The sequence below is a fragment of the Peromyscus eremicus genome, chromosome 14 (genome assembly GCF_949786415.1).
Source record: "Peromyscus eremicus chromosome 14, PerEre_H2_v1, whole genome shotgun sequence".
In the NCBI taxonomy this organism is placed as follows: domain Eukaryota; kingdom Metazoa; phylum Chordata; class Mammalia; order Rodentia; family Cricetidae; genus Peromyscus; species Peromyscus eremicus.
The window spans coordinates 10,751,060-10,777,570 of NC_081430.1; the positions used below are offsets into that span (position 1 = coordinate 10,751,060).

At 41.1% G+C, this 26,511-nt stretch overlaps 1 protein-coding gene across 6 annotated transcripts; it reads right to left on the reverse strand.

Annotated features, from left to right (window-relative positions):
- Nucleotides 1-7,162: 7,162 nt before the first annotated feature.
- Ifrd1 (interferon related developmental regulator 1) lies at nt 7,163-26,490 on the reverse strand. 6 transcript variants are annotated; one of them, XM_059279744.1, is made up of 13 exons: nt 24,112-25,439; nt 21,752-21,962; nt 20,888-20,992; nt 20,660-20,771; nt 19,739-19,863; nt 17,646-17,803; nt 16,902-16,952; nt 16,636-16,814; nt 15,992-16,100; nt 10,892-11,026; nt 8,375-8,503; nt 7,946-8,041; nt 7,163-7,493 (listed from the first exon to the last, which is right to left on the reverse strand). In XM_059279744.1, the coding sequence occupies exons 3-13, from the start codon at nt 20,934-20,936 to the stop codon at nt 7,404-7,406; spliced, it is 1,233 nt and encodes a 410-aa protein (XP_059135727.1). In that variant the 5' UTR covers nt 20,937-20,992; nt 21,752-21,962; nt 24,112-25,439; the 3' UTR covers nt 7,163-7,403. The 6 variants fall into 6 exon arrangements, with proteins under 6 accessions (XP_059135727.1, XP_059135726.1, XP_059135725.1 ...); XM_059279743.1 differs by lacking the exons at nt 21,752-21,962; nt 24,112-25,439 and adding an exon at nt 26,382-26,490 and having other exon boundaries at nt 20,660-20,744; XM_059279742.1 differs by lacking the exons at nt 21,752-21,962; nt 24,112-25,439 and adding an exon at nt 26,382-26,490.
- Nucleotides 26,491-26,511: the final 21 nt, after the last annotated feature.

Sequence of the window (26,511 nt, forward strand, 5' to 3'; positions counted from 1 at the left end):
CTAAGAAAGGGATGCCAAGAAATGTACGGGATAGAGGGACGGCGTTCAGCCTGGCAGCCTGAAGTCGATCTCCTTCACTTAGTTCAGTGAGAAACAACTCCTGCAAGTTTGCAAAGCTGTTCTCTGACCTCCACATAAGCACTGCGGCATGGGCATGCTCCCCCCAACACACACATCACTTAAAATCTGTAATAAAATTTGTTAAGGATGTTTGTTTTTAATCTAAGATAGCCCAAGTAAATAATGGAGGAGCTCTCTGAAAGCAAACCTTTGCAGTGAGCTCACAGGGTCAGTAGGCGTAGTTCAGTGTACCTTTTCAGTACTCAGCATGTAAAAAGAAAGACGACGAACCAGTAAGGAAATCAGACGGATGACTCGTGGCTCCGGAGAGCCTGCAGGCGGCTCGTGAGTGACTCTGCTAGAAAGTGGATACAAGGTCACATGTCTTGAAAAGCAGAACCCACAGCTGTTGACATCAGTGGTTGCTATCTTTGGCACCTGAAATGAGGGCATTTGGGAGCAACCAACGGGGCTGTTGCCCAGTGTCATTACCCAACCCATGTCACACTAACGGGGCCCTCCTGTCCCATTCCACTGTGCAAACCCGCTGACTCACCAATGGCCAAAGCAGCATCCCTTTAACGGAGCCCTTTCTAATCCTGGAGCTGAGACGCGTAAGTGATTGCATTTTCCTATGCTCTCGATCACTGCTAACAGCTGAACCTTTTAGCATTTAATCATTGCTTGATTTTTCTACCAATAGATATTTTGACAAATAAAAATTGTCTCTGAAAAAAGACAAAAAGGATCACTATACTTTTCCCCCCTGCACGTGTTGGTATCAAAACAGAAAAATAACTCACACCATGTTGCATGCTACAGACTCAGAACTGTTTACAATTAAGACTGAATTCAAAGCTTAACAAGACACTTTGTTGAGTGAGTCATGGCTGCTTGTTAATGGCACTCCGGAGTTCACTCTGCAGAGTCAGGAAGCAATTTTTAAAATCAAGTCTGCATCTTTTCTATGAGAAGTGGAAAAGCACAGAGCACATGCAGTGGAAACCCAAGGACTCAAGAACCATTGCTCAGTCTCAGTGAGGAAGAGCATGCAAACTATTTACAAAAATGTGAGCTCTAACTGCTCAGTTACCTGGGAAAGACAACTATTCGGGAACAATGACAGGCAAACTTTCTACCAATTCTGCAGCTGGTTCTTGATCTTCCTGCTGCTCACAAGTGCTCCCACGGGGCCCATAAACCCAGCATATAATTGGCGGTCTATATTTAGTGTTGATTTAGCCACGCAATGCAAGATTCCACCATAATGTCCGAGAATTTTAGACATGCATTACTGAAACTTCTGCTTTAAAACAACAAACCACCAAGCCTTGATTCAGTTGGTAACTAATGAGGTTCTTATGAAATTGAAGTCAGAAGTCCTTACTCGGTGGAAGTGACTGGGCTAGGTCAGCTGACAGCACATTCCCAGCACTTCTGCTATGGTATACTCCTGTGTATAAGTACCCTGCCGCAGGCAGGCACTACCACGGTGACAGCTGGTGTGCAGTGACTCCAGACCAACCACGGGGCTGTAGTAAACAGGAAGAATAGCTGTGATAACACAACTGCAGGATGGCCGGTGTGTTAGCTTTCCATTCCTGTTGTCAAAGTATCCCAAATGAGTCCGCTGCTATAAAGAGTGAAGTTTTATACCAGTCCACTAAGTCCGGCCCGGACTTGCAGCAAGAGAAAACATGGTAGTGGGTACAGCAGAAACAAGTGGCTTTGTCCCATGGCAGCCAAGAGGCAAAGGAGAGGAAGGGACCAGGTCCTGCTATGCCCTTCAAGAGCGTGACCCCAACGATCTGCCTCCCACCAAGCCCCATGCCTAAAGGTCCACTATATCCCAGTGTGCCACAGGCCGGCGACTAAGCAAGCCCACATCACTTTCCTTTAGGGAGACTTTTAAAGATCTTGAGCAGCGGGTCCAGGGACTCCTGGGCCTCCAATTTGCTACAAAAAGTGTGAGTGCAAAGATTACACATTTCATCATTCCTTCCAAGATGATTTCTTCTAAGCTTAGGCACATATCTGCCTCTTGGGAAAACCAGCCAGTTCCCTTCCCTTCCATCCACGTCAAGCAGCTCTGCCCTCTGGTGTACACAAAAGGCTGTAAGAGAGGAGAACCACTGCCCGCAAGCTGCAGGTGCCAGGTCTCAGGCTGGTCGGTTAGGCTGGAAACAGACTTGCCGTTGTTTGTGATCTGCCTTACCTTGCCACAACTGCCTGCTCATTATTCAGCTTCAAAACCATTGGAAGTACGTGCTCCAGTTTCCTTACACTGTTTTCTTTAGGGACATCATTAAACTTCTGGGGAACAGGAATTCTCATTTTGAGAACTAAAAAGACTACGTAATTGATCATTTTTATCAGAAGTGTCATACATTTTAAACCAAGCTCAAAAAAGCTTGCCTTGAAGAGACAAAACCTTCCTAATTATCCAATTTGTCCCAAATCCCCTATCATTTGCATAAGCCCTGTTTCATTTCTTGATCACTGTTTTTCCCCCTCTTCTCTTTCTAATTCTCAAGCATTAATCTTCCAGAAATGGAAATACAGAGCCTAGGAACAAGTGGCATCCCATCACACCTGTCTGAAGGTGACTGGTTGTAGTTAGAATCCTAGAAAATGACCAGAACATGACAGCTTCTTGAATATCTGAAATGCTGCTTAAGAATTTTAAATCAGAAGAAAATATGGTCATATAAATGATCTATTCTGGAGACATTTTCAAGGACTCCTTGCTATTTCTTTCAGATTCCATTCCCAGGAAATCCAGTCAATGCCACCAGCGTCGTCACCCATTGCTGACTGCTTTAAAATTAATTCTTGAGACACAGCACTTCACTGCTTTCAACTCACTTTTCACATCAGGTTCCCAGAAATCTTTATCAGCAGAAATTTCTCAATGATTTCTGGAAGTTTCCATCTTTGTAAACTCAAGTGTGGGTTAAGTATTCTTATTTCTTATTCCCCAAACCCTAGTTTTTGTTTTTGTTTTTTTTTTTTTTTTTAAGGCAGCATAGGAATAAAAGTCACAAGATGAAAACAGGGAAAAACACTAGCGTTCAATCAACGAGAACACAGTGGGAGGAGACTGAGGTGCCTAGTGGAGTCTTACAAACCTACCATCGCCGAAGATTAGGACAGACTCAGAGCTGGGATGGAAGAGGTGAGCATGGACTAAATCGAGGCGAATCAATTAATGTGAGCCACAGACAAGATGGAGTAAGTGTTAAGGAAATGTCTCCAAAGGAAGAAACTAGAAAAACTAAGGCCCACAGCCTTGGGGGGGGGGGGGGGGGGGAGGCCTTTCTGAAAAAGCTTTTAGTTCAAGTGCCTTCATTTTCTTTCAATGACCTGGTAAGGCAGAGGAGCAAGCCCTGAGGGGTTTTTGCTTCTGGCTAGAGCCTAGCAAGTGCAAGCAGAAAGCAGAAGCAGGGATTGCTTCCTCCAAGATGGAGCTGCAACAGAGGCAGTGTGAGAACAGGGAAGGGGCTGCTGGCTTGGAGGAAACAGTGGAGGCTTTGAAATCTTCCCTACAATGAGGAAGGCAGGGCTTGAGTTCCCAAAAATCTCTCTGAAAAGACTTCTAAATACTTTCATTTTCTTTCACTGACCCAGAAAGGCAGGGGACCAAGCCCCAAGGGGTTTTTGCTTCTGGCACCAAAATGCCTGTCCAAATGCACGTGGGCGAATGGGCATGGTCCACTCCAGGAAAAGTGTCAGGTGAAGGAAATACACCTATCAATGCCAGCTCAGGGAGAACAAAAATCTCCTATGGTAAAAGAGTAAAATCTTGACTCAAAAACCTCTCGTGGTAAAAACAAGAGCATGAATACAGACCATGTTAACATAAGTTTTCTCCCAGACCTGAAAGGCAGTCTGGGAAATGTAGTATATAATATTACAGCAGAACAATATAGTCTGTGTGGGAAATGTAGTTTTTCAGCTCAAAATAGTGATACTGCCCCAAACTGGTTTTTTTCAGCTCTAAATGCAGTTTCTTTTCCAAACAATGTTAGAAAGCTTAGGCTTACCTCCTGAGTACTAAGCACAGGTGAACAGCTTGCCTCTAAGGAGATAATTAAAATGCTAATACCATTTGTCAACAAGCTACTTTGAAATCGTTTACAAAACAAGGGAATATAGTCCTTACATTGGGAAATTGCTTTTGCTGTGAAAAAAACTTATGGGATTGAGTTGTGCTTAAGATAGAAGAAAACATTGGCATCACTAAAAGAACTCGTTGTAATCTTAAAAAGCAGCTTTAAAAAATTAAGAAGAGAGCATTTTACTCTCAGTCAAGCTTAGATGAATTAGGCTATGACTTCAAACTCTCAAGAAAAATTGGCATTAAAAGAACTCATGGTAATCTTAAAAAGCAGCTTTTCTGTCTTCTAGAAGCTTCCACTCACTCCTGTTTTTTAGAAATGGGTAGGCCTCCCACAAAGGAATAAGCTTCCCACAATCGAGTTTGTAAAAGTATCTTTATAATTAACATGGGTTTTGTTTACTTGAGTGGATACTCTGAAATGACTGTTTTCTCCTGGGAACCAAAATAGTCTCTTGAAAGTTTTATTGAACATCTGTTAGGAGAGTTTTGATCCAGGTAAAGGGCTTGGTGCAGCTGAAACTGCTGGAATCACCTTAGACCCATTCCAAAAAGGATATTCCATCTTTATTGTCCTCCACGGGGAAGTATGGCAGCTATGGAGATTGATGTGGATGTTTGCAAGCTCAGTAGGGACCCAGGCCAGAGCTGAGTTAAGCTCTGTACTCCCCCCAACCCCCGCCAGAGGCTGGTAGTCAAAGACGGGCAACTTTCTTCTTGATAGCTTCCAACCTAGGCCAGAGTATGCTTGATGGAAAGTATGTCTCCATGACAGGCAAGGAAGATCAATCAAGGAGGACTTAAGACAGGTACAGTCTGAGGGGCCTGGGGGCCTTTTTTTTGTATCAGGAAGGGAGGCCCACAAAGGTTTCCTAGTGAGATCTGAGCTTGCTTTACCCAGCAGGGCTGCATAAGGGGATGGACTGACCGCAAGTGTGTTTGGGTCTGCACTTGGCTCTGCTGGGGGTTGAGGGGTGTCTTTTGCTCCAACCCTTGGCATTTCTTTAAAAAGCCCTTTAGAAGAGACAGAAGGGGCTGGTAGATAAGGATCCAGGCCCTCCTGAGCTATCCTGTGTTTCTCTCTCCCCTCTCTATCTTAAATGTATCTCACTTCTCCCTCCTCAAGAATACCCTGGAGTAGAAGTGAAAGCAGAACTCCCACAGAGACAGTAAACAATACTGACTGACAAAAGAACCAAGTTGGTTGGAAGAACTGGTGGCAAGCATCTGGTATGTGTGTAAAATCCAAGGCAAGTAAATACTACTTTAAGGCAAAAATAAACTGATTTGAGAACTCCTCACTTATTGTAAGTCAACCAATATCTAAAGACAACAAACCAAGACATTGCTATTAATGCATAACCAGAAATGTGAAAAACATGAAACTGAGGTCTTAGGGCAAATACCACTGAAGGTGACATAGCTCCTAAGAAGGAACTGACAGATTACAGGAAGAGAGAAAAGTGGGCTTTATGGTAAGCCTTAAACTATGTTTTACCGTGATTAAAAACTCATTAAAGCATATGTACAGAACTAGGGATAAAAAGCTTGTCTGGAAAGTACAAGTCTTGATTTTGATACTCAGAACCCACATATCAAACTGGCCAGTCTCAGTAGCAGAGAGGTAGAGGCAGAATCCATTTCCAGGAAAAGATAGATGGATCCTGAGGAATAACAATTGTGTACACAAATGTGGAAGGACACATAAAACTTACACATCTGACTGAAAATGTAAGTAAAGAAATTCTATTGACCATGTCTCCCATGACTCTAGCCTACTTGGAATGAGAGTGATGATACACAACACCACACTCTAGACTCCAGTGTGTTCCCCACTATGCTGTATCTGAGTTAAACTGAGAGCCACAAGCCAGAGTATCAGACCTTCCAGTTTGTTGGGGACACAGAACAGTTATTTGGGAGAAAAGATCTTAAATGACACATTTCCTAGCTCCACCCTCAGCATCAAGAAAACAAGCCTATGCATACATTGAAGCCATGTAGATTAACTAATGGTTGGTTATGTTTTATGCACTCAAAATGCCTAAGAAGCCAGGTAGGGGCAACAGGGCAGCATTTTTTAAATTGGCTAACCTAAGTTCTGGTTATGTATAAATTCTTCACCTCAATGTCTGAGTACTCGAAGCTTTGTCTCATTTTGTTTCCAAATATACAGAGAGCTGTCTCACTCCCTGCTTGGCTTGACTCATTCTATAGAATGTCAATCATAAACAGTGTTTCTTCTATTAAGAAAGAAGCACAGGTTTCACACAGCATGTCCTGCTGTTGGGTCTTAGGGACAAAGGTTGGCAGACTTTTTAGCATAAGTTAATTATAACATGAATTCCAAAGGTCTGAACACAAGGGCCTGAGTGCAGCGTGGAATGCCTTTTGATGAGCCCATTGACCCAATTAAAATACCGACCTGCTGTGGGATGTCTTTCTGTATGCTGTGAATGTGTTGCTCTGATTGGCTGATGAAGCCATTGGCCTATGGCAAGGCGACTTAGAGGCAGACGGAAATCCAAGCAGATAGACTGGAAGAAGAAAGGAGAGGAACGCCAGCCTGCCGCCCAAGGAACAACATGCCAGCAGATCAGTAAAGCCACGGAACACGTGACAAAAAAAACAGATTAATAGAAATAGATTAATAGAAAGCAAGAAGCTCGAACCATAGGCCAACTAGTTTGAAATTAATATAAGCCTCTGTGTGTTTACTTGGGTTTGAGTGGCTGTGGGACCAGGTGGGACACAGGAAAACTTCTAACTACACCGACCACCTTCCATTTAAACTTAATATAGTAGCTTTCCAGAGGAACTCATTCCCCAAAACTAAATCTACTTGTCAAGTGAAATACCCTGCATGTATGCATCATTATAATCTGTCAGTACTTCTGATGAACAGAATGTAAACAAGTTAAAGTTAACCCTTGGCTGCTAATTTTCTTATTGCAAAATACCATTTTCTGCTCACTACACAGAATATGACCAATCATCATAAATACTTTATTTGTGACTACCAATTATTTTTACAGAGAATATTTAATAAACAGAATTCATTAATTTGTAACACTGTACATTAAATTAAAATATAATCCACCCCTACATCAAAAATTATCTAAGTTGACCTCAAGATAAAAAAACTCTCTAAAAGTTTATATACATTATAAGTAGCAAAAATAATAATAAAGGAAGAAATTAGAAAACAGCCATCAAATGCAGACATCTAGAAGAATTCTCCAACATCTGCTCTCTTATCTCGGCATTTGCTTCGAGCTTTTGTTCGAGCTTTGAAAGCTGCAGAGTTATATAAATGCTGAAATGAAAAACAAAAATATACATGGATCAATAAGACAAGATATTTTTATAAACAAAGAAACAAACTAGGAGTAAGAGATAAAAATCACAAAGGAACTAGAGAAGTAACAGGTGTACATCATCCTGGGTTGTAATAAAGCAAGCACATTAAAATTCTGTTACATAAATCTCACCTCAATAAAAACCCAAACTATAACAACTTTTGAAATGGTGAAAAGGAAATGCCAATCATTTCATGCTACACACTCTTCTATAAAATGAGCCTGAATTTCACTAAGTTATTGCTCAGTATAACAAAAACACGCAAATGTTCCTATAAACCAGGCAAAGTAAGAGCTCTGCTTCCATTTCTCTTCAAAAGCAAAAGAACTCTATAACCTGAAGAGAAACCAGAGTAGCTGCACATTTAGTTCTATTAAAAACAAAAACAAAAAAAAAAAAAAAACCCACCCTTTCAAAACGAGAAATCTTCATGGTCTTGAGTGTTGCAGCATCAAGCATTACAGGAGGTCCAAGTTCAAATACATTGCGAAGGAATTCATTTGTCTAGAATAAACAGAAAAGAGGTAAAGTCCAAGTATCTATTTTACTATTTACTACATAACAGTGAATTGACTAGAGGTTATGATATGGTTATCTGTAAGTAAGAAGTGGAGTTGTCTGTTTTCTGAGTATAAAAGCAGAGTATTTTTTTTCTAATACCCTAAACCCTAGGAAACGACATGAAGCTGTGTGCTTTCAGAAAGCACATTATGTTGCAGCCGACTTTTACTGCTTTCTAATGCCTGCATACATCCTGGATATTCAGCTAACTTCAAAGGTTAGGCCAGTCCCGTGACTCCACCCAGATCCTCAATTAAAAGCAAGGATGTCACTCACCTGCAAGTGGTACTGCATCCCTGATCCAAGAACCTCCTTAAAGGTGTCATAGGTATGTTTTTTGACCCAGCTATCAATATACATGCGTTCAGGACCAAACTTAACAGTTTCTGTTGGAAAATCCCGTTCCTATACAACAGAAGAGCCAAAATTATCACATACCCTGAAATGGCCCAAACACAATTTCCATGCTAAAAAAATACTGAGATAAAGGGAACAGTATTTGGAACTGATACTTAAGATGTGGTCAGGCTAGTAACTACTGTCCCAAGTGCAAGTGAGTGGGAACCCTTGGAACTGTATAAACTTGATGACGACTAATTTATTAGTAACAGAGTCACACAGTTGGTCTGGATGGGAGGAGAGGCTGCCAAACAGAAAGACACGGCACAAGGTAAGGAATGAACTGAGTGAACTGACGGGCAGCTAGAATCTGGGGAAAGAAGTGAAGATAAACAGGTTAACAGATCACGTAAGAGGAGAGAAGACACAATCAGGAGTTCCAAGAAACCTCAGCTGGGTTTATTAAGAAAATGAAGCCAGGTGCAGCAATGCACACCTAGAATCCCAGGAAGGCTGAGGCAAGAAGACCTGGAGCTCAATTGCATCCTGGGTAAGATGTAAGGAAGGAGAGAAGGGGAGAAGGGGAGAAGGAGGGAGGGAGAGAAGGGGAGAGAGACAGAGTGCATGTGTAGCAGGTGACTGTTGGATTTAAGAGGCAGAGTAATTCTGCCAGAACATCATTTCTGGAGTAAAGCCAGGGAACTGTAGCCGAAGAGAAATAAATGGACATCACAGGATAAGAAGAACATACAGATGAACATAAGATTTCCCTACAGATAACAAAGTCACCCAATATGGCATCAGAATATGGAAAAACAAAACAAAAATCCTGCTGTTTAATTCTTGGAAGAATCTTAAGAGCACAAGAACAAAGCAGCCAACTGTCACAGGATCATAAACACTCCACACCTACTTAGTCCCTTCTCTCTAAGCAAATTAAGTCAAAGGAAACTGGAGGAAGAACATGAATTCTATCTGGACTTACATGACTTGTCATTTTAGCAATTAGCCTCTTTGAATCTATTTTGTGACCTACAAAATGAAGCCACCTATAAGTCAGTCTTTATAGGTGTAAGAGAAAGCATGTCTAAGAAGTGACACCCCGGAAATCAAAACTAGCAACACTATTCTTTAAACCGTTAAGATATCAGCGTTTATTTCTATAACTCATTTTTCTCTAACCTTAGCCTCTTCTCCTTCCTAACAATAGCTGAGCCCCTCTGCTTCATACAATTCCAATCCTTCCTTCCCTTTCTCTTTTCCCTCACCTCCTCTGTTTGTGTGTGCACACATGCGCCAGTGTGTATACAGAGGCCAGAGGGCACCAATGTAAGTCCTCACCTCACCTCCCACCTTGCTTGAGATCAGGATTTCTCATTTGTTGTACACCACTGCATAAAGGAGGCTAGCTGGTCCATGAGCTTCCAGAGATTCTCCCGTCTCACTGTAGGAGCACTGGGACCACAGGCACTTGCTACATGGGTTTTGAGGATTCAAACACAGGTCCTCAGGTCCTCACACTTAGGTCACAGCAAATGTTTTTACCCACTAAGCCATCACACCAACCCTCATTTTTATTTTTACTGGCTATTCCCATATTTTCACTAGTAGCTACAACACAAAACAAAACTACAAGCTGTTCATACCACTCCAGCTGCCAACTCTGCTTGCCTTCCCACTGTAGCCATGCCTGTTAAAGATATTGAGGACACATCTCTTGTTCACCCCTCACCTTCCAAGCCACTCTGACTGGCTTTTCTCCCAGTGATTCTTGGTCTAGCTTATATTTCTCATATACACATCAAGTTGGCTGACTCTTGAATATGTATCTGAGCCCTACAGATAATAACCAGAGACTTTTACCAAGAAAAACCTCTTACTCGTCAACCAAAACCAGTCAGGCTTTGGCCTTCTCCAAGAGACTGCCCTCATCCATCCTAGCTCATTTCAGTCAAGCACACTAAACCCAGAGGTTTCTATGTCAGCTGACCGCTGGGTGGTTTAGTGACCCCAGGAAGATCCTAGGTTTTGTTATGTTGGATTTCTACCACCTGGTCTTTCCAGAGATCGCAGAACCTCAAGAGGCAGACAGCAACTTGGTCATGTTCACAGAACTCACCATCTGGTGTGAGGTGAAAAGTAAAATGCCACCTTCACCACCACAGGTGTCTTCTTTTCTCCAGTGTGGTAGTATGCTACTCAGACCTTCACATATGCTAAGGACGGACTCTACCAAACACTGTCCTTAGTCCTCTTTAAACCTACATAAAGTGCTTTTGCTTTCCAAGAATACTTCCCTTCCACTGTTAAAACTCTACTTTGGGGTTTGAATGAGGAAATTCTTTTGAGCGAAATTGAAAACAAAGCAACAAAATGACACAGGTGTGAAGTTCAGCCCAAAACAACCTCACTTCAGAGTGAGCCGCTGACTGTCCTGGCACCATAGAAGCCTACCTCCACAGCACGCAGGACGTCTCTGAAGACGGACCGCTGCTTCCTCTTGTCCACTTTGGCACGGTGCTTATTGCCATCTGTAGCCAGAGCCCGGAGCATCTGGGTCAAAGACTCCATGTCTTCATAAAAAAAGTCCTGACCAAGGAAAGAGACTTCATTTCATAAATTTCTTTTACAACATCTTCTAGAATTAACAAATACCCTACCTCTGAAACGTAAGTTATATAAAGCAACAATTTTGCTATTCATGGAGATTTGTATATGTGCAGACTAATTTTAATATCTGCACATATAAATAGGCAGATAATACATAAAAATTCAACTCCAAGACATACTACTGCAAAACAGCATTTTCCTCCCAAGTATAAACCAGCTGCCTTAGAGAAACACATGCTAGGCTGTGCACAGGACCTGGGCTTTCAAAGTTCAGGGATACAGATGTGAGTGCCAACAGCATCTGTTCTGACTACATGGTCACAGACAACCGTCTCTCCATTTTTCAGACGATGTGATTTCTATTCACGGCCATTGTCTCAAATAAGCAGTAAGACACAGCAAGAAACATGGTTTAATAATTAAATTTAAAGCAAGAAGCTACTTTAATCCCTTGGGGGTTGGACTGAGGGGAAGTCAAGAGCTTCTTTGCTAACCTGGGGATACATTTATGATGTCTCTTTATTTGGGGTGTTTTCATTCCTGCACTCCATTTTACAATCACATTAGAAACATTTACAAGATGATTCAACTCATTGAGTACCAAGACTTGAGCAGGCAGTTATTATAAAAATAAGGTCAGGCGAGCAACTACAAGTTCTAGTTTTTCTGTGATTTTTGTTTCCAACAGGTGCAAGCATTTAAATATTTAACCTATTAAAATAAGCAGTTCTGAGTCTGGACATTTTATATACATACATATATGTATATGTATGTATATAAAATCATTGAATCTCAGAGGTTTTTTTACTGTCTAAAATGTAAAATGATACACTACTGGTAGAAAACAAACTTGAAATCAATGTGACAGTCTTGCTTTTAATCTTTTAATCTGTCAATATGATTTTAGTGCTGGTATTTCAGATTATCTTTAACTCTGCAGACAAATTTCCTCCAATGTTCCAATCAACCTATGCCTCTTACACACCACACCCACCTATAAAATATATATAACTAGGTCAGACCAAAGTTATACTACCTTTATTTTAAATCCCAAGAAATTTGATTGTATCCTAAGGTGATACCAATTTACTTCTAAAAAGCATATAGTTCAAGGACTTCTAATTTTCCACCCAAAATTTTACCAACTTGTTCTCTTACTTTTTAAAGAATGTATGGAGATTTTTTTCAAATCTATACAGACAAACCAAAAATTTAAGGAATCCAATACAGTATCTTAATTGGATCCAAGAACTCCAAGTCACTGCCGGTGATTCTCAATTGTGAAGACTGTACCTCCAAGGGACACTGGCTTTGGGTTTTCACATTAGATATCACTGAACACCCTACAACACACTAGAAGCTTTTAGTGCACACATCACAAACCTAATCAGCTCTTATCACCAGCAGTGCTGAGGCTAAGAAACCCCAGTACAATCTGTGCAATTGGAAAAACTCAATCTAAGGACAGCTGGTCAATCACTAAGCTCAAGACACGACTAAACCTTGGAAATACAAATGCCTAAAAGGAAGTCTCCACAGTGTGTGAGCATTAAAAAAACACAAAATGCAATACATGCCCCAAAGGCACCCAATCAACAGCATCAAAAGCTACTTCTTCTAGCTCAGGATATAATAAACTGTACACCCCGAATGAACACAAAATGGACTCTGGAGATAAACAAGTCAGCCATCATCTACACAACAGTCCTCACTAGAACTGCAAATGTTCTATCTGTACCCTAACGTCTAAGAAATAAATAAATACATCTATACAATGGTTCTAACAAACACTGTCCAATAAATTCTGAAGCATGAATTACTACATATCAATATTCTAGCTTTAGAGGAATTTATACAGAATTCACATTTGGTTAAAAAGAAAAAATAGAAGCAGCTAATACCACTCACATCTGACAGACTTATAAAGATTAAAGCACTATGTGCAAATATATCTATTCATCTGTAATGGCCCTTTCTATTCTTAAAGAGCCTGTTCAGTCTAACATAATCTAAATACAGAAAAGTGGCCAATTAATAGCTATCAAAAAATACTCTATTTCAAAAGATGAATGGAATTAGGGCAAAATGAAATAAGAACTTCTTGAAGAGAGTAGGCATAGGGCAAAAGTTTACTACCAGCAACAGGAACTCCTAACTACTAGTGTTTTAGTATGGAAATCACATCAACACTGACTGTAAAAATGAAGCCAGCCCAGGCCCCAGACAGCTGCCTAAATTTTCCCAGATAAAAAAACATTGCCTGGTATAGTTTAATGGCAAACATCTGTCTAGCATGCAAAGGGCCCTGGGCTTGACCCCTTATACCAAAGGAAAGATAGGAGGGAAGATCATCCAGGAAGCCTACATTAAAACAGAATTTGATCCCTCCTCAACTCTCCCAAGAGCTAAGTATGATGTCTAGAATGGTTTCACCTGGCTCTACTAGAGCACAGACTGTACTACTTTAACCCCCACTGAGGCAGAACACTTTTGTCAAGGAATAATGGGTCAGACTCCTACCTACAAAGGCAAGGAAGAATGGCGAGCTGCTCCTTCCCAAGGAGAGTGCCTGAGGTGTCAGCCTTAGCCCCAAGGAGCTTTCAGTCACTGGTTTAACCTTCTGTCTCATTCCGGGTTGTAGCATCTCCACTGTCAGGTCAGGTGGAAATGAGCAGGGAGAACTGGGGAATCCTACAAGCTGACCTACTTCCCTGCTCTATGATTTGACCAACATCACACACCTCTGCTATTGTGTTACCCTAGTTCTTAAGGCTACTAGTAGACGCTGCTGGAAAGAAACCAATCTCAATCCAATCAACATTGAATACTAAAGGCTACCCTGAACCACTTACACAACTGTATGACAATACTCACCACTTTTTCCATTTAAAGATGAGCACACCGAGGAACAGAAGCTATCCAACATCAACTAGCAAGGGTGGCAGGGAGGTGTGCCCTGGCAACATGGCTCCAGAGTCCATGCTACCCAGACATAGACCACGCACACAGTAAGACAGGAGAGCACTCAAAGGAGTAATAATTCCTAATTTCAACTTTTAAACAGTCACAAATATGTAACCAACTCATTCTTCAAAATCTAGTGAACCTGTTTCCAAGGTTCAAGCATAATCATCACTGCATAATTTCCAGATGAATAATATCATAGAAAAATTATGTTAGCAAAAGGTTCTGAATAGTTAAATTCTACCTATTTGCTATGCTCTAAGAATTATTTTAACTCTGCCTATGCAACTCATCAACCTGTTTTTAACTAACTTTTTTTGCAGTACTGGGACCTTGCTCACACTAAGCAATTGCTATACCACAAAGCTGTGCCCATAGCCTTGATTTAATTAACTTTAAAAACACTGTAACTACCCACATGTAAAAAAGCTTATTAAGTTTCCTTGTCTACTGACAAGTACTTACATCATACCAAACACATCCAGTCAGAGAACAAGTCACACCTCAGTGGTACATGACATTTACAAAATTTAAACAAGTAACGTGTAATTTAAACTTTAGCTGCATTATTACTTCACTTTTAAGGTGCATTTCAGAGGGAGTTAAGGACACTGCCATTTCTAGCCAGTAGAGGGATGCGCCTAGTTAATTCGCTCAGTAAACTGAAACTGCTCAATTTGAGTTCAGTTTCTCATATAAGCAAAATCCTGAGCTGCTCCTAGGTTTAGTTTACTTTCATTCCTAGCTGCTACCTTCCTAATGAAGGGGAAGGGCTACCACCATGTGTGTTCAGTAACCATTAGTGAAAAAAGGAGGCTTTGAGACAGGATTTCTCTGTGTAGCCCTGGCTGGCACTGAAGAGACCCACCTGTCTCTGCCTCCCTAGTGCTGGTATCAAAGGTTGTGTGCCATGATGCCTGGCTCAAGGCCGTGAATTTGAAGGAGAAAAAAGGAATACATGGGAGGATTGGGAGGGAGGAAAGGGAAGGAAGAAATGTTGTAATTATAATTGCAAAAATAAACATTTTTTAAAAGCATCTATCAAGTTACTCAAGGTTAGAAATAACATTTAGTTATTAATTTCCCACAAATTTGAGTTTCCTTACTGAATTTCTTTTCATTTATTGTTATGACAATAAGTACCTACAGATTGTGACAGGCTAAACACTGTTCCTCAATTTTACTTTATTTCAACTTTTTTCCTTTACTTTTATGTGTATGAGTTTACCTCCATGTATGTCTGTGTACCACGGGTGCCTGGTGTCCACAGGCACCAGAAGAGCACATGGATTCCCTAAGACTGGAGTTACGGAAGGTAGTATATAGGTGCTGGGAATCAAACTCAGATCCTCTGAAAGAAGTGCTCTTGACCTCTGAAACCATCCCTCCAGCCTGTCCCTCAACTTGAAATGCCAGCACATCACATGAATTAAAATCTAGGAACAAACTCACCTTTCCAGTAGCAATACAGATTATGAACTAAGGTTATCAAATATCTCAGAAAGCCAAGAAAAAAGGCTTTTGCAACACGGGACTTTCTGGGGCAAAGTCTAACACGTACTCAAGGCCAACTGGGACAGCTAGTCATCTATTTCACATTTAAACACCCTAGAGGATCCAGCCACAGAAATGAACATCTGCATGTGGACAGTGGGTAGGACACAAGTAACACTGACAGAATCTATCTCAGCCCAAATCTATGCTGACTGGTATTTCACCCATTTGTCTTTTATTATAAAGCATCACATGCCAGGAGTACTGTTAATAAATCAAGCATTTGTGAAGAGCACACCATTCCCTAATCTCAGTTTTACAAACAGCAAGTAAGTTTCTACCAACCCTACCAGGTTATATGCTCAAAACCAATCAATCACAAGTTCTTAGGTGACCAGCCTATAAATGTATTATCCAACTCCCAGTTGTGACAGTGACAATGGAGGAATGGTCCTTGTGCATTCCTCCTGCCCATTAGATACTCACACTATCCATTCCTCTGGCCAACTCAAACAGAAGTGCCAAAGATTCGCCAGCAGCAATTCTCATGTTTACATCATCACAAGAAAGGAGGCTTGGAAGTTTATGGAAATGCCTAGAAAATAGTCATTACTTTATGAGTACAACCAGTTACGTCACTTAAATGGCTTGTTTGTTTTTAATTAAAAATTGAAACTAAAAGGTGGTTGGAAAACTGGTTCAGTCATTTAAGAGCACTTGCTGCTATTTTTGCAGAGGACTCAAATTTGGGTCCCAGCACACACTTCAGGCAACTCACAACTGATTTTAACTCCAGTTCCAGGACATCTGACAAGCCTCTGCTGGCCTCTGTGAACACCAGTACTCACATGATAAACACACACACAGGGGCCCACATAAAATAAAAATATCAATCTTTTTTAAACATGACACTAGGGCTATAGGGCATTCACAGCACTGGCTGCTCTTCCAGGGGACCCAGGTTCATCCCGTGCACCCACATGATGACACTCAACCATCTCCAGTTCTAGGGACCCTGAAGCCCTCCTCTGGCCTCCAAGGAGACTGCACTCATGTGGTGTACAGACATACATGCAGACACCCGTACACGTAAAATAATTTGAAAAAGAAAAAGAAATAAAAATACATACAGTTCCAGCTTTTTCTTCACTTCACTGATTGGGCATATGGTCAGTAATAGGGTCCATGCCAGAAGGGAGCTGATGTAAAGCCCTGTGTTAGGGCTGCTGCAGATAACATTAGCATCTTTCTCCTTAAGATAGGACTTGGTGAAGATAGCTTCCAAGCATTCCAAAGTTGAATACAGCTCCTGATAGAGAAGAATGTGAAGTAAGACTAGAACTCTCTTCAATCAAAGGTAACAGCACTAACTGGAATTAAAGATTACTCTGCTTACAGTGATGTCATCCGTGGCAATAAAACAGCAAACCCCAAAGCAAGTTGCACACTGGGAAATAAAAAAGGAAAATAGACATTAATGACTGTTACATTAATACATCTGTTTTAAAAACTCAATGTGAAAGTTTCTCTACTACTTCCCTGCACTAGGTCCCTCACATGGTAGGAGGAGACTGGGAAAGAAAGAAGAGTGGACTAATGTCGGGACAAGAGGGATTTAGTCCGAGCTCTGCTATCAACTTTGCAAGACCACTTTAGGAAAATGACTGTTCCTCTTGGGTCTTCCTCCTTTACCAATCCACGAAACTAGAGGGAACAGTGCACACAGATCAGCTTCCAGCTTCCATGAAGCACAAAGCAGAAATCTAGTAAAGTTCAAGTAATTCTCACAACTGGAGAACTGAAGGCATGCTCAACCCCAAGACAGACTAAGTGCCTCACAGGCCAGACTTCACAGAGTCCTCTATTTACCCAAGTGTGGCTTTTCCTGAGGACATAACCTAGCACACATTGGTGTCTAAACTACTGTTTAAGCTCCAGTCAGTTATTCCATTACTATCCCAGTAATCCAATATCTGTGTACCGTAAGGTAAAGCAATTGCTCAAATGGAACACTCTGGAACATGAAAGAAAATGTCATAAACTGCTCAATTAAAACAAATGAGAGTAAGATATTAATTAAACCCTATTACTTATAGCTGGTTGTCATGTCTGGATAGATCTGTAAATTTTCCATACTTACAGTTTGCCTAGCCTGGATACTAGCTGTTCCATCACCAATGATTTTTTTTAGGATTGGTCCCAGAGTCTTTAAAATCTCTTCACTCTCAAATCCAGGGCCCAACTGAACACAAAGAACAGATGCCAGTGCTGCAGCTGCACGCTGCTCGTCACTCTTTCCTGGAGAGGAGCAGGGATGCAAGCATGGCAGAGTTTATTTCAGTAGTTTCATCGAGACAGTAGTCTCACAAAAAGTTCAATTATAAGGTAGCAGCTATATTTATGAAACCCATACTGTGCTTCAGGCTTATGCTAGAAACAGACAGGACTCACTCAACTCCTCGATCAACACTTCCTAGTCCTTTACTTAACTACTCTGATTCTCCAAACAGATTTCTATAAATTAACTGGCATCCATCTTAAGGGAGTATTGTATTGACTGGCAAAGGCCTGTGCTTCATCTTCATGTCAATTCTGCCTTCCAATTCCTGAAGGTACTCACATGCATAGTGTTACAGCAGCCCTTAGTTTAACCCAAGCATTGCTTATTTATGGGAATGTGCAAGGTCCCCCTTCTGATTATTTTAACAAAATAAGGGACCAAGTAAAAGATGCTTTCTACATACAGATAAATGTAGATCATCTTTTAAAGAAGCATATGTACTAGAGGGTTTGGGTAAATACTGAACTTCAGGTTTTTTTTTTTGAGACAGGGTCTCACTATGTAGTTCTAGCTGGTCTATAACTTGCTATGTAGACCAGGCCTGCCTCAAACTCAGAGATCCTCCTGTTGTCTCTGCTAGGATTAAAGATATAAACCACCTTGGCTGGCCTGAAATAAAGTTATTATCTAAGAAACTATAAAATATGTATATTGAAATGGGTTTTTTAAAGCCACTTTATCTAGCTACCACTATGGGAGAGGGTATCAACGTAATTTATACACTTTAAAAAGAAACTGCTATCCCAAACACAATTGGCTCTGCTTTCAACTATAGCAGTCACACAGAATTAGAGCTACCTGACTTCCTAGCCCTGTCCTTCCTTGTTCAATGGGAGAGAGCTGATAAAGAGCTGCAGTGATAAGCAAGCTTGCTTTCACCCTGAGGCAAAACGAGACTAAAGTCTGTTCCTGAGGAGCCTACCAATTTGGTCTAACTGATTTATTGTTACTGTGGGAGGAAGGGGGCTGGCACCAAGACATACCTGTGAAGGTCAGGGGACAATTTGGAGAGGTGATTCTTTCAACCATATTTTGAGGCAGAGGCTTTCAGTTCTGTTACTGAGCTGCTCACATACACATACGTCTTCCATCATAGCAATGTTCAAAGTAGAGATTTGAGCATTGCACCCAGTGTTTTACGTGGGTACCAGGAACAAGTTTGGGTCACTAGGACTTGCACAGCAATCACTTAACTACAGAGCTACCTCCCCAGGCCTCCACCTTGTTTTGAGACAAGGTCTCTCCCTGGCCTGGAGCCTACTTTTAAGGATTCTTTTTTTTTTTTTTTTTTTTTTTTTGGTTTTTCAAGACAGGGTTTCTCTGTGTAGTTTTGCGCCTTTCCTGGAACTCGCTTTGGAGACCAGGCTGGCCTCGAACTCACAGAGATCCGCCTGGCTCTGCCTCCCGAGTGCTGGGATTAAAGGCGTACGCCACCACCGCCCGGCATTAAGGATTCTTAAGATGAACTCGGGTCCTCATTCATACTTGTATAGCAAACATTTTACTTAGTATCTCTGCAGCCCTTTCTTTCTCTTTATTCTTAGAAATATCTTTTACAACAGGAATTCCAGAATTCCTACTATACAATTATAGAACTAAATATGCCAGGGATATCCTAAAAATGGTGTCATTTTTAGTGTACAACTGTTGTTTTAAGTGCAAGGGAAAAATGAGCTGGACTCTTATACTTTCCCATATTTAGAAAAATGAAGATGTCTTTTGAAATCACACTTCCAAGTTACAACTTGAGGCTTTCGAAAATTCCTTCCTATGTAACCTGAGATAACAAAGAATGACAATCTATCCGTTTCTGCTTTCAATTTGTTTATTAGCAAATGTGACTGCAAGAAGAGAGCCAATTCCTTATTCACTCTGCACAGGTCTGGAATTACCTTTTTTCAGACAGCGCTCAATGCTATCAGTCAAAGTCATCCTTCTCTCCAGAACAAATTCATACAGCACTTTTGAAGACAGTGCATTTTTAACACCTTCAAGAGCTGCCTGTCTTGTCTTTGCACTGTTTAAAACATAATTGAAAAAAGGAAGATCTGGTTAGGAGGGTGCTACAAACCAATGGCTTTTGAAGACATTAGCTCTCTATTCCTGTCACCAGGCTCCAAGTATCTTTCAATAACATGCCTGTCATCCACTATCACCTCGAATGACAAGCTTTTAGGTGCTCTCTCCCACAGCACTTCACTTTGTTGGTAACCACAGCTATACATGACTGTGCACTGGTCTGTAGTTTTAATGAGTAAGACACGCTATTTCACATATTTTAGTAAATTCACGCTATTTTAGTCCACTCTACCCCTGGAAGCCAAGCTCTTGTTATCTGTCCAGCCAGTCTCCAATGAACTACTCACCTGTCAGCCTCCTCTCAAGTATTTGGGACCAGAGACACAAACCACCATTCACAAACAAATTCATAATTTTTTAAACATTAAATTAGTCTAGTACTCAGACCTACATCTTCTAGGCTTCCTATTTCCATCTGTTTAATTCTAGAGATACCATCAAGAAAATTTACCATGACAGTTTTCACGCCCGTAACAAATTTAGTAGACAAGCAACTTAAAGCAATTTGTCATTTTTAGTTAAAGATCAACTTTTAAATACAACAAATCAATTTCAATCATATATATATATAAAATGCTAGAGCAATCATACCACCACATTAAAAGGTCAAAGCAACGCTACATCATCCAAAGGAAACAAATCAAGCTTCAGAAAAACTACTGCTGTGTCAGAGGTGCACAAATTAAAGTAACCGATTAGAATCACCCAGAATGGAAAGCTTTAACATCTCTTACCTCTTATCAAGGGTTAGGTCAATTAATCCCTTCAATTTGTACTCTAAGTCTTCTTGAGTTCCTTCCTCATCAAGGACTTCTGGTCCTACGGAATAGAAACCAACACTGTAACCTAAGAAGGAAAAAAGCAGGTTGGGAAGAGGGACGGACACCACAGCTCACACATTCCCCCATCTACACCATCTTTGTACGGCAAGTCCCAAGTTTACATTGGAAACTCCTTCCTACCATCCTCGGCGAAACTGGAAGGATCGCTGTAGCCACTGCAGTGACTCATTGTTTCGATGGATGCGTCTTCATCACTGAAAGGCTGAACAGTCCGATGTGGGCCACCTATTAGGTAAGAGAAAGGAGACAGATCATTTTTTTCCATCTTTTTTTCTTTGCTATATATGCAAATATTTGACTTGGGAATTCTAAAGCTTACTTAAGAGCTATCCAGTCATAAAGTCAAACTTTTAGTAATTGCAAAAGAATGTTCCTGAAACACACTGATTCACCTAATCTGTACTTCAGAAGGCCAGCTTATTTTAAAGTTGCTTCACATTATGAAGCAACTTTAGAAATGTTATCATCTAACAAAACCTGATAAGATGAAAATTACTTCCCAAACTACTTCAAATCATGAACAAAATGAAAACAGATTAGAGTATCATACAGCAATTATATTTCCCAATAAGAATAACTAGTTTTAGTAAACATTAACTGTTAAGTAAATGGCCTCTTGTTCAGAGGTGTCTTATTTTAAAGACAATACAGTTGAAAAGAGGTAGTTTTAAAGGTAACGAGAGAGAAGCAGAAGTTTTGGATTTGATATGTTACAAAAAAAAAAAAAAATAGTTTCTCCTCTCCCTCCGCCCTTTAAGTCAGGGTCCCACTGTGTAGCCTGGGCTGCCTTAGAGCTCACTATACAGGCAAAGCTGGCCTTAAATTCACAGCAATCCTCCCACTTCAGCCTCCTGAGTGCTGGGATTACTAGCATGAGAAATGATGCATCATTTAAGATAAAATTACATGGTGGGGAAGAAGGCATGTGTTGTATGTTATATAAGCTGTAGATCTCAGTCTTGGGTGTCCATCCTCAGCTTATACCTTGTTTGCGACAGGGTCTCAATTTTGACGTTTTGACAGCATGTACAGCAGGTTCGCTGGACTACAGGCTTCTGGTGGATTCTCCCACCTCCATCTCTCCACAGGAACACTAAGATGACTGATGTGTACTACCATCCTGGCTTTACAAGGGCTCAAGGATTTGAACTCGAATCTCATGTCTCCACAGTTGTTCACCCACCAACCCATCTGCCTGTTAAATAAGTTAACTTTAAAAGAAAGGAACGAAAGCTGTGGTCGAATACACTTTTAATTCTACTACTTGGAAGACAAAGGAAGAGGCAAAGTTCTCTGTGTCTGAGGCTAGCCTGGTCTACATTTGGGTGGTTCCAGACCAGCCAGGGTTATACAGTGAGACCCTGTCTCAAAGATCAAATAAAAGATTTCAACCATATCCAAGAATTTAAAAATACCAATGTTACTACCAAGGAAAAGAAAAAAGAAATTTAACATTATTTTCAACTTCATTAAAGAAAAAATTCATAATTTAGGGTTCTTACATTAACTTAAAAATTATGAAATCATGAATTTTTTAATTACTTTGAGTCCTGAGTTAAAATGTGTCTCAAATCCTGACCATAAAGTTTCCAGAGTAGCCTGATTTACCTGAATTCAATTTCCTTGTACTAGTAAAATCAAAGACATCAAATATGAAGTCCCTATAATACTGGGTGTTTTTTAATAAGTAAGAGTATACTCCACAAGAGAACTGTTAGGATTACCACCTAGGCAGAGCATAAAAAATGAACAGAAACGAGACAACAGAGGTTCTTTTCATTCACTCTCCAACTTACCTAACCTCTTTTGATACCTATTATGTACAGATTGTACCTACTTACTTTTATGTAAACTAATTAATGTACATCTATTTGCAACCATACAGAAATATATTTCAATACTAAGTATACCACAACACAATCATATCACTCAGGATTGTAGCAAGTAACATGTTCTATACTCCAAATTTAGGAATGTTCTACTGACGAAGTCAGATGTCATTAAGTATCATGATTATGCAATCATCTTATTATGTATGATATACTGATATAAGTCTATCCTCTAGATGTATACAATCTTTCTTTGCCCATCAATTCCTGACAAAGACTGGAGGAAAAGGGAAAGTATCAAAAGTCCATTAATAAGTATATTTGGTTATTAATTATATCATTATAACAAGCTATAAGCAAATATAGATTAGTGGGCATTATATTTGATTGCTTATCTGTAGAACTGCAATTTCTTCTGAAATATTTTAACATGTAATTATTAGTACTTTTTTTTTTGGAGACAGGGATTCTTCTGTGTAACCGTACTGGCTGTCCTGGAACTCACTCTGTAGATCAGGCTGGCCTTGAACTCTTGAGATCTGCCTATCTCTGCATGCACCACCACCAACTGGCCTATTAACACTTCTATATACACATAATCATTATTAATACTTAACCTTAGATGTGAATAAATAACAAATTCCTCATAAAGAAAAATCAAGTTCCTATATTTTTCTTTAAAATATCTAGTATTTGTTATCTTACTTTTATTTACTTGTTTAACTTGCTGGTTTCAGTTTTTGGTAAGCCAACCTGACTCTGCAAGCCAATCTTTACAGAACCCAGACTAGCCTTCAACTCCTGCCAATGTTCCTACCATTCCAGCCTCTCAAATCCCAGGATTAATGGGTGTTAAGTTCATTTTTTAAATCCTCTAAAATTTTAAGCCTGTTAAGAGTTGGGCTAAATTGCTTTTAAATAAGGGTTGCTTTTTTTGAAACCAATGCAGAAGTTAGCAAAACTGTAAATGAACAAGCGACCTTGAAATCTGCTTGCCTGACGCCAAAGCAACTTGAATCAAGTAAGAAAGTGGAGAGTAGGGGAAGCAAAGACGCCAAAAGTTCTTAACCACAGTGCTTAGGAGAGAAATAAACACTGGCCTATTTCTGGATCTTTCCTCATGACAAATTATGCTAACAGCTGAGTATATTCTGAACAATCTTACCATATTTACATACAAGGCAATGTCATTTTAAAACTGTTCGTATTTGGCCTGTTTTTATGAGTATTCTTACACAGCTTTAAGGTCCTGTCTCTTAACTAGTTTAAGTTTCATGATTCAAGAAGGGGATTAAAAAAGCAAGGAACAGCTGGCAAGATGGCGCAGGAGAAAAGGTGCCAGCTGCCAAGTCTATCCACCTGAGTTTATCAATCCCTGGGACCCACAGACAAAAATGTCCTCTGACCTCCACATCGGTATCTTGGTGTGTTCACACACACACAAATAAATAAATGCATTCTCTAAAGCATGGAAATTCATCTTGTAAGAATGCCTGACATCTAGGTCAAGCTTACCTTGTAATCTTGTAATCCAGGTGTCAATATTGAGTCCTCATTTCTCAAAGGCTTACTATCCAAACTTTTTTTTCTTAAAAACCCTGTCTTTCATGCTAAATCTGGTGGCTTTACACCTGCAATCCCTGCAATCAGAAGGCTAAGGCAGGAGGATGCCTTAGTTTGAGACCAGCTTAGGCTACATTGAATCCCAGGCCAGGCTAGAGTGAGACAAAAAGTAAAAAAACAAAGCAAAACCCCACAAATCCACTCCTCAAATCAGAACAGTGCTTACTATGAGGTCAATTTTCTTGGCTTCCTAGAACTCCCCATTTACTGAAAAAGGGAATATACATAAAACCTATTAACCTAACTAACTGAAGAGTTGGCCGCCTCGTTAGTTGTACAGATGCACCTGCTCTGTCACCTACATATAAACAGAAAAAGTGGTTTCTAAGTACAATTTTTAATAATTCCCTTTCTCTGAGCCAACCATTTCTTAAGTAAAATATACACATGAGACTAAATGATTAAAAAAAAATCACAGGAAAGCATTCTCCTGCAGTTCCACTTTTATAACTTTTAGAGGTAACTTTTATGGTAACAGTGTCAAAGCTTACAGTTTTTACAAACAAATCAATTACTTTCCACTTGTTTATAATGCTTAAAAAATCAATTTTTAGTGCCTGAACCAGATACACTAGAACACAGTGTTTAAACGTATCTTTTCTATTAAGGAGAGTTTAAAAGACAGCAGTGAAGAAGTCTGATGACAGGTCAAATAAGCCTTAGGGAAAATGTGTCCTAAGAAAGGAAGAATGCTTGGCAGGAAACTATAGAAAGGAAGGGCTTCTATGAGGCAGAGGCCACTTCTGACACCACTCCATTTCCAAAATGTCAGTGATTCTCCATTATCTCATTTTTCAACTTTAACAAAAGTAGTAAGACTCTCCCAGAAAGAACTCAAGTATTTATTCAGGAGGGAAAGCTTAACCAGAGGTAAGCAGTATCCTCGATTCAACCACAACTAGACTAAATGAACAGTGTTTCATAATTTCAGAATGAATTTCACGGTGCATTCATGGGGGAAAAAAAGATCTAAAGAAAACTCTGTATTTGTAATAATCTATGCTCAGTCAGGGTTTAACGCATAATCAGGAGCGTTCAGGATTCTCCAAGCTCCGTAGGAAAACGTTCTGTGATGCCAGTTTCCAATATTTAACAAGAAAACTGGTCATTTACTTTTTTATGAACTAATGTATAACATTCGAATGATCAAAAAGTAGCAGCTGTCACCAAACACCTAATGACTATTGGTGTGAAACGTCTGGGGATATTCCAATATTCAACTCCATTATCTTAACAAAACAATTACTTAATGAGATTACCCAGTTTAATATTACTCTATTGGTGTTTTGTGTGCAGTCTTGTAGAAGGGACCTTCGGCTGCAGTCACTTTTTCTTTCTTTCTTAACCATATGTTAAGTAAGTAGAGAATTATGCATTCAGTTCAGCAATTATCCCTCCAGGAAGAGCTTCCATTTGGCATGGAAGACAAAAAAAAAAAAAAAAATCTCTAACTTTCAGCCAATTGCAAACCTCGGCTTCTCACCATCTCTACCACCGCATGGAACCTATAGAACGCTGCACAAAGGAGAACGCGGTCGCCTAGGCTGGTGGCACCAGGGCTGTGGGGGCTCCTGGTTCCTGCAGGTACAGGGTTAGGCGTGGGAGCCACGCTTGGGGTGGGGCGGTGGCCCCGGCTTCCGACGCCTCCACCCCGCCTAGGGAACACGCGGGACGCGCAGGGAGGCAGCGGGATGGAAGCCACTCGCGCCTGTGCGTCACCCCGGCGCGTGACACAAAAGCCGGTCCAAACCCGCCGGACGTTTGGCACTCCGGAGAACTCCATGTTTGGAGAGTCACAGGCAGCGGGCGACAGCGGAAAGCCCCGGGCGCTCCGCCCCATCTCTATTCCGGACAGGAAGCGAGAGCTTCCAGGAAGAGCTCCAAGTCCTGGTCACCCTTCTCTAAACTCTGCCTCCGGCCTCAGGTCCCCCGACTCCTCCCCGCCCCCAGGGCCGGTGCCCTCGCACCGCTCCCGCGTGCCAGCCCAAACCGCGCAAGCGCGCCGCCCGGGGCACGATGGGAAGTGCAGTTCAGCCGCGCCACGCGCTGGGCAGCCGCGGGCGTCCGAAGCCGAAGCCCGGACTACAAGTCCCGCCGCGCCCCAAGGCCGGAGCCTCCCAGCCGGCCAGCCCGCCGGCTCTCGGCGCGGGGACGCCCCTCACCTGCCGTGGCCGCCGACGTTGCTGCCCCGGAGCCGCCGCCGCCACCCCCGCCACCGCGGTGGGGAGCGTTCCGCTTCTTGTTCTTCGGCATCGCGGGCCGCCCGGTGCCGCCTACACTTGGGAGCTCAGC

Coding starts and splice junctions, on each gene's coding strand:
- Ifrd1 (XM_059279742.1), bottom strand. CDS start 26,472: ATGCCGAAGAACAAGAAGCGGAACGCTCCCCACCGCGGTGGCGGGGGT. Junction 8,504..10,891: donor ACGTCCTGCGTGCTGTGGAG/GTAGGCTTCTAT, acceptor TCTGTTGTATAG/GAACGGGATTTTCCAACAGA. Junction 8,042..8,374: donor GGATGCAGTACCACTTGCAG/GTGAGTGACATC, acceptor TGTTTATTCTAG/ACAAATGAATTCCTTCGCAA.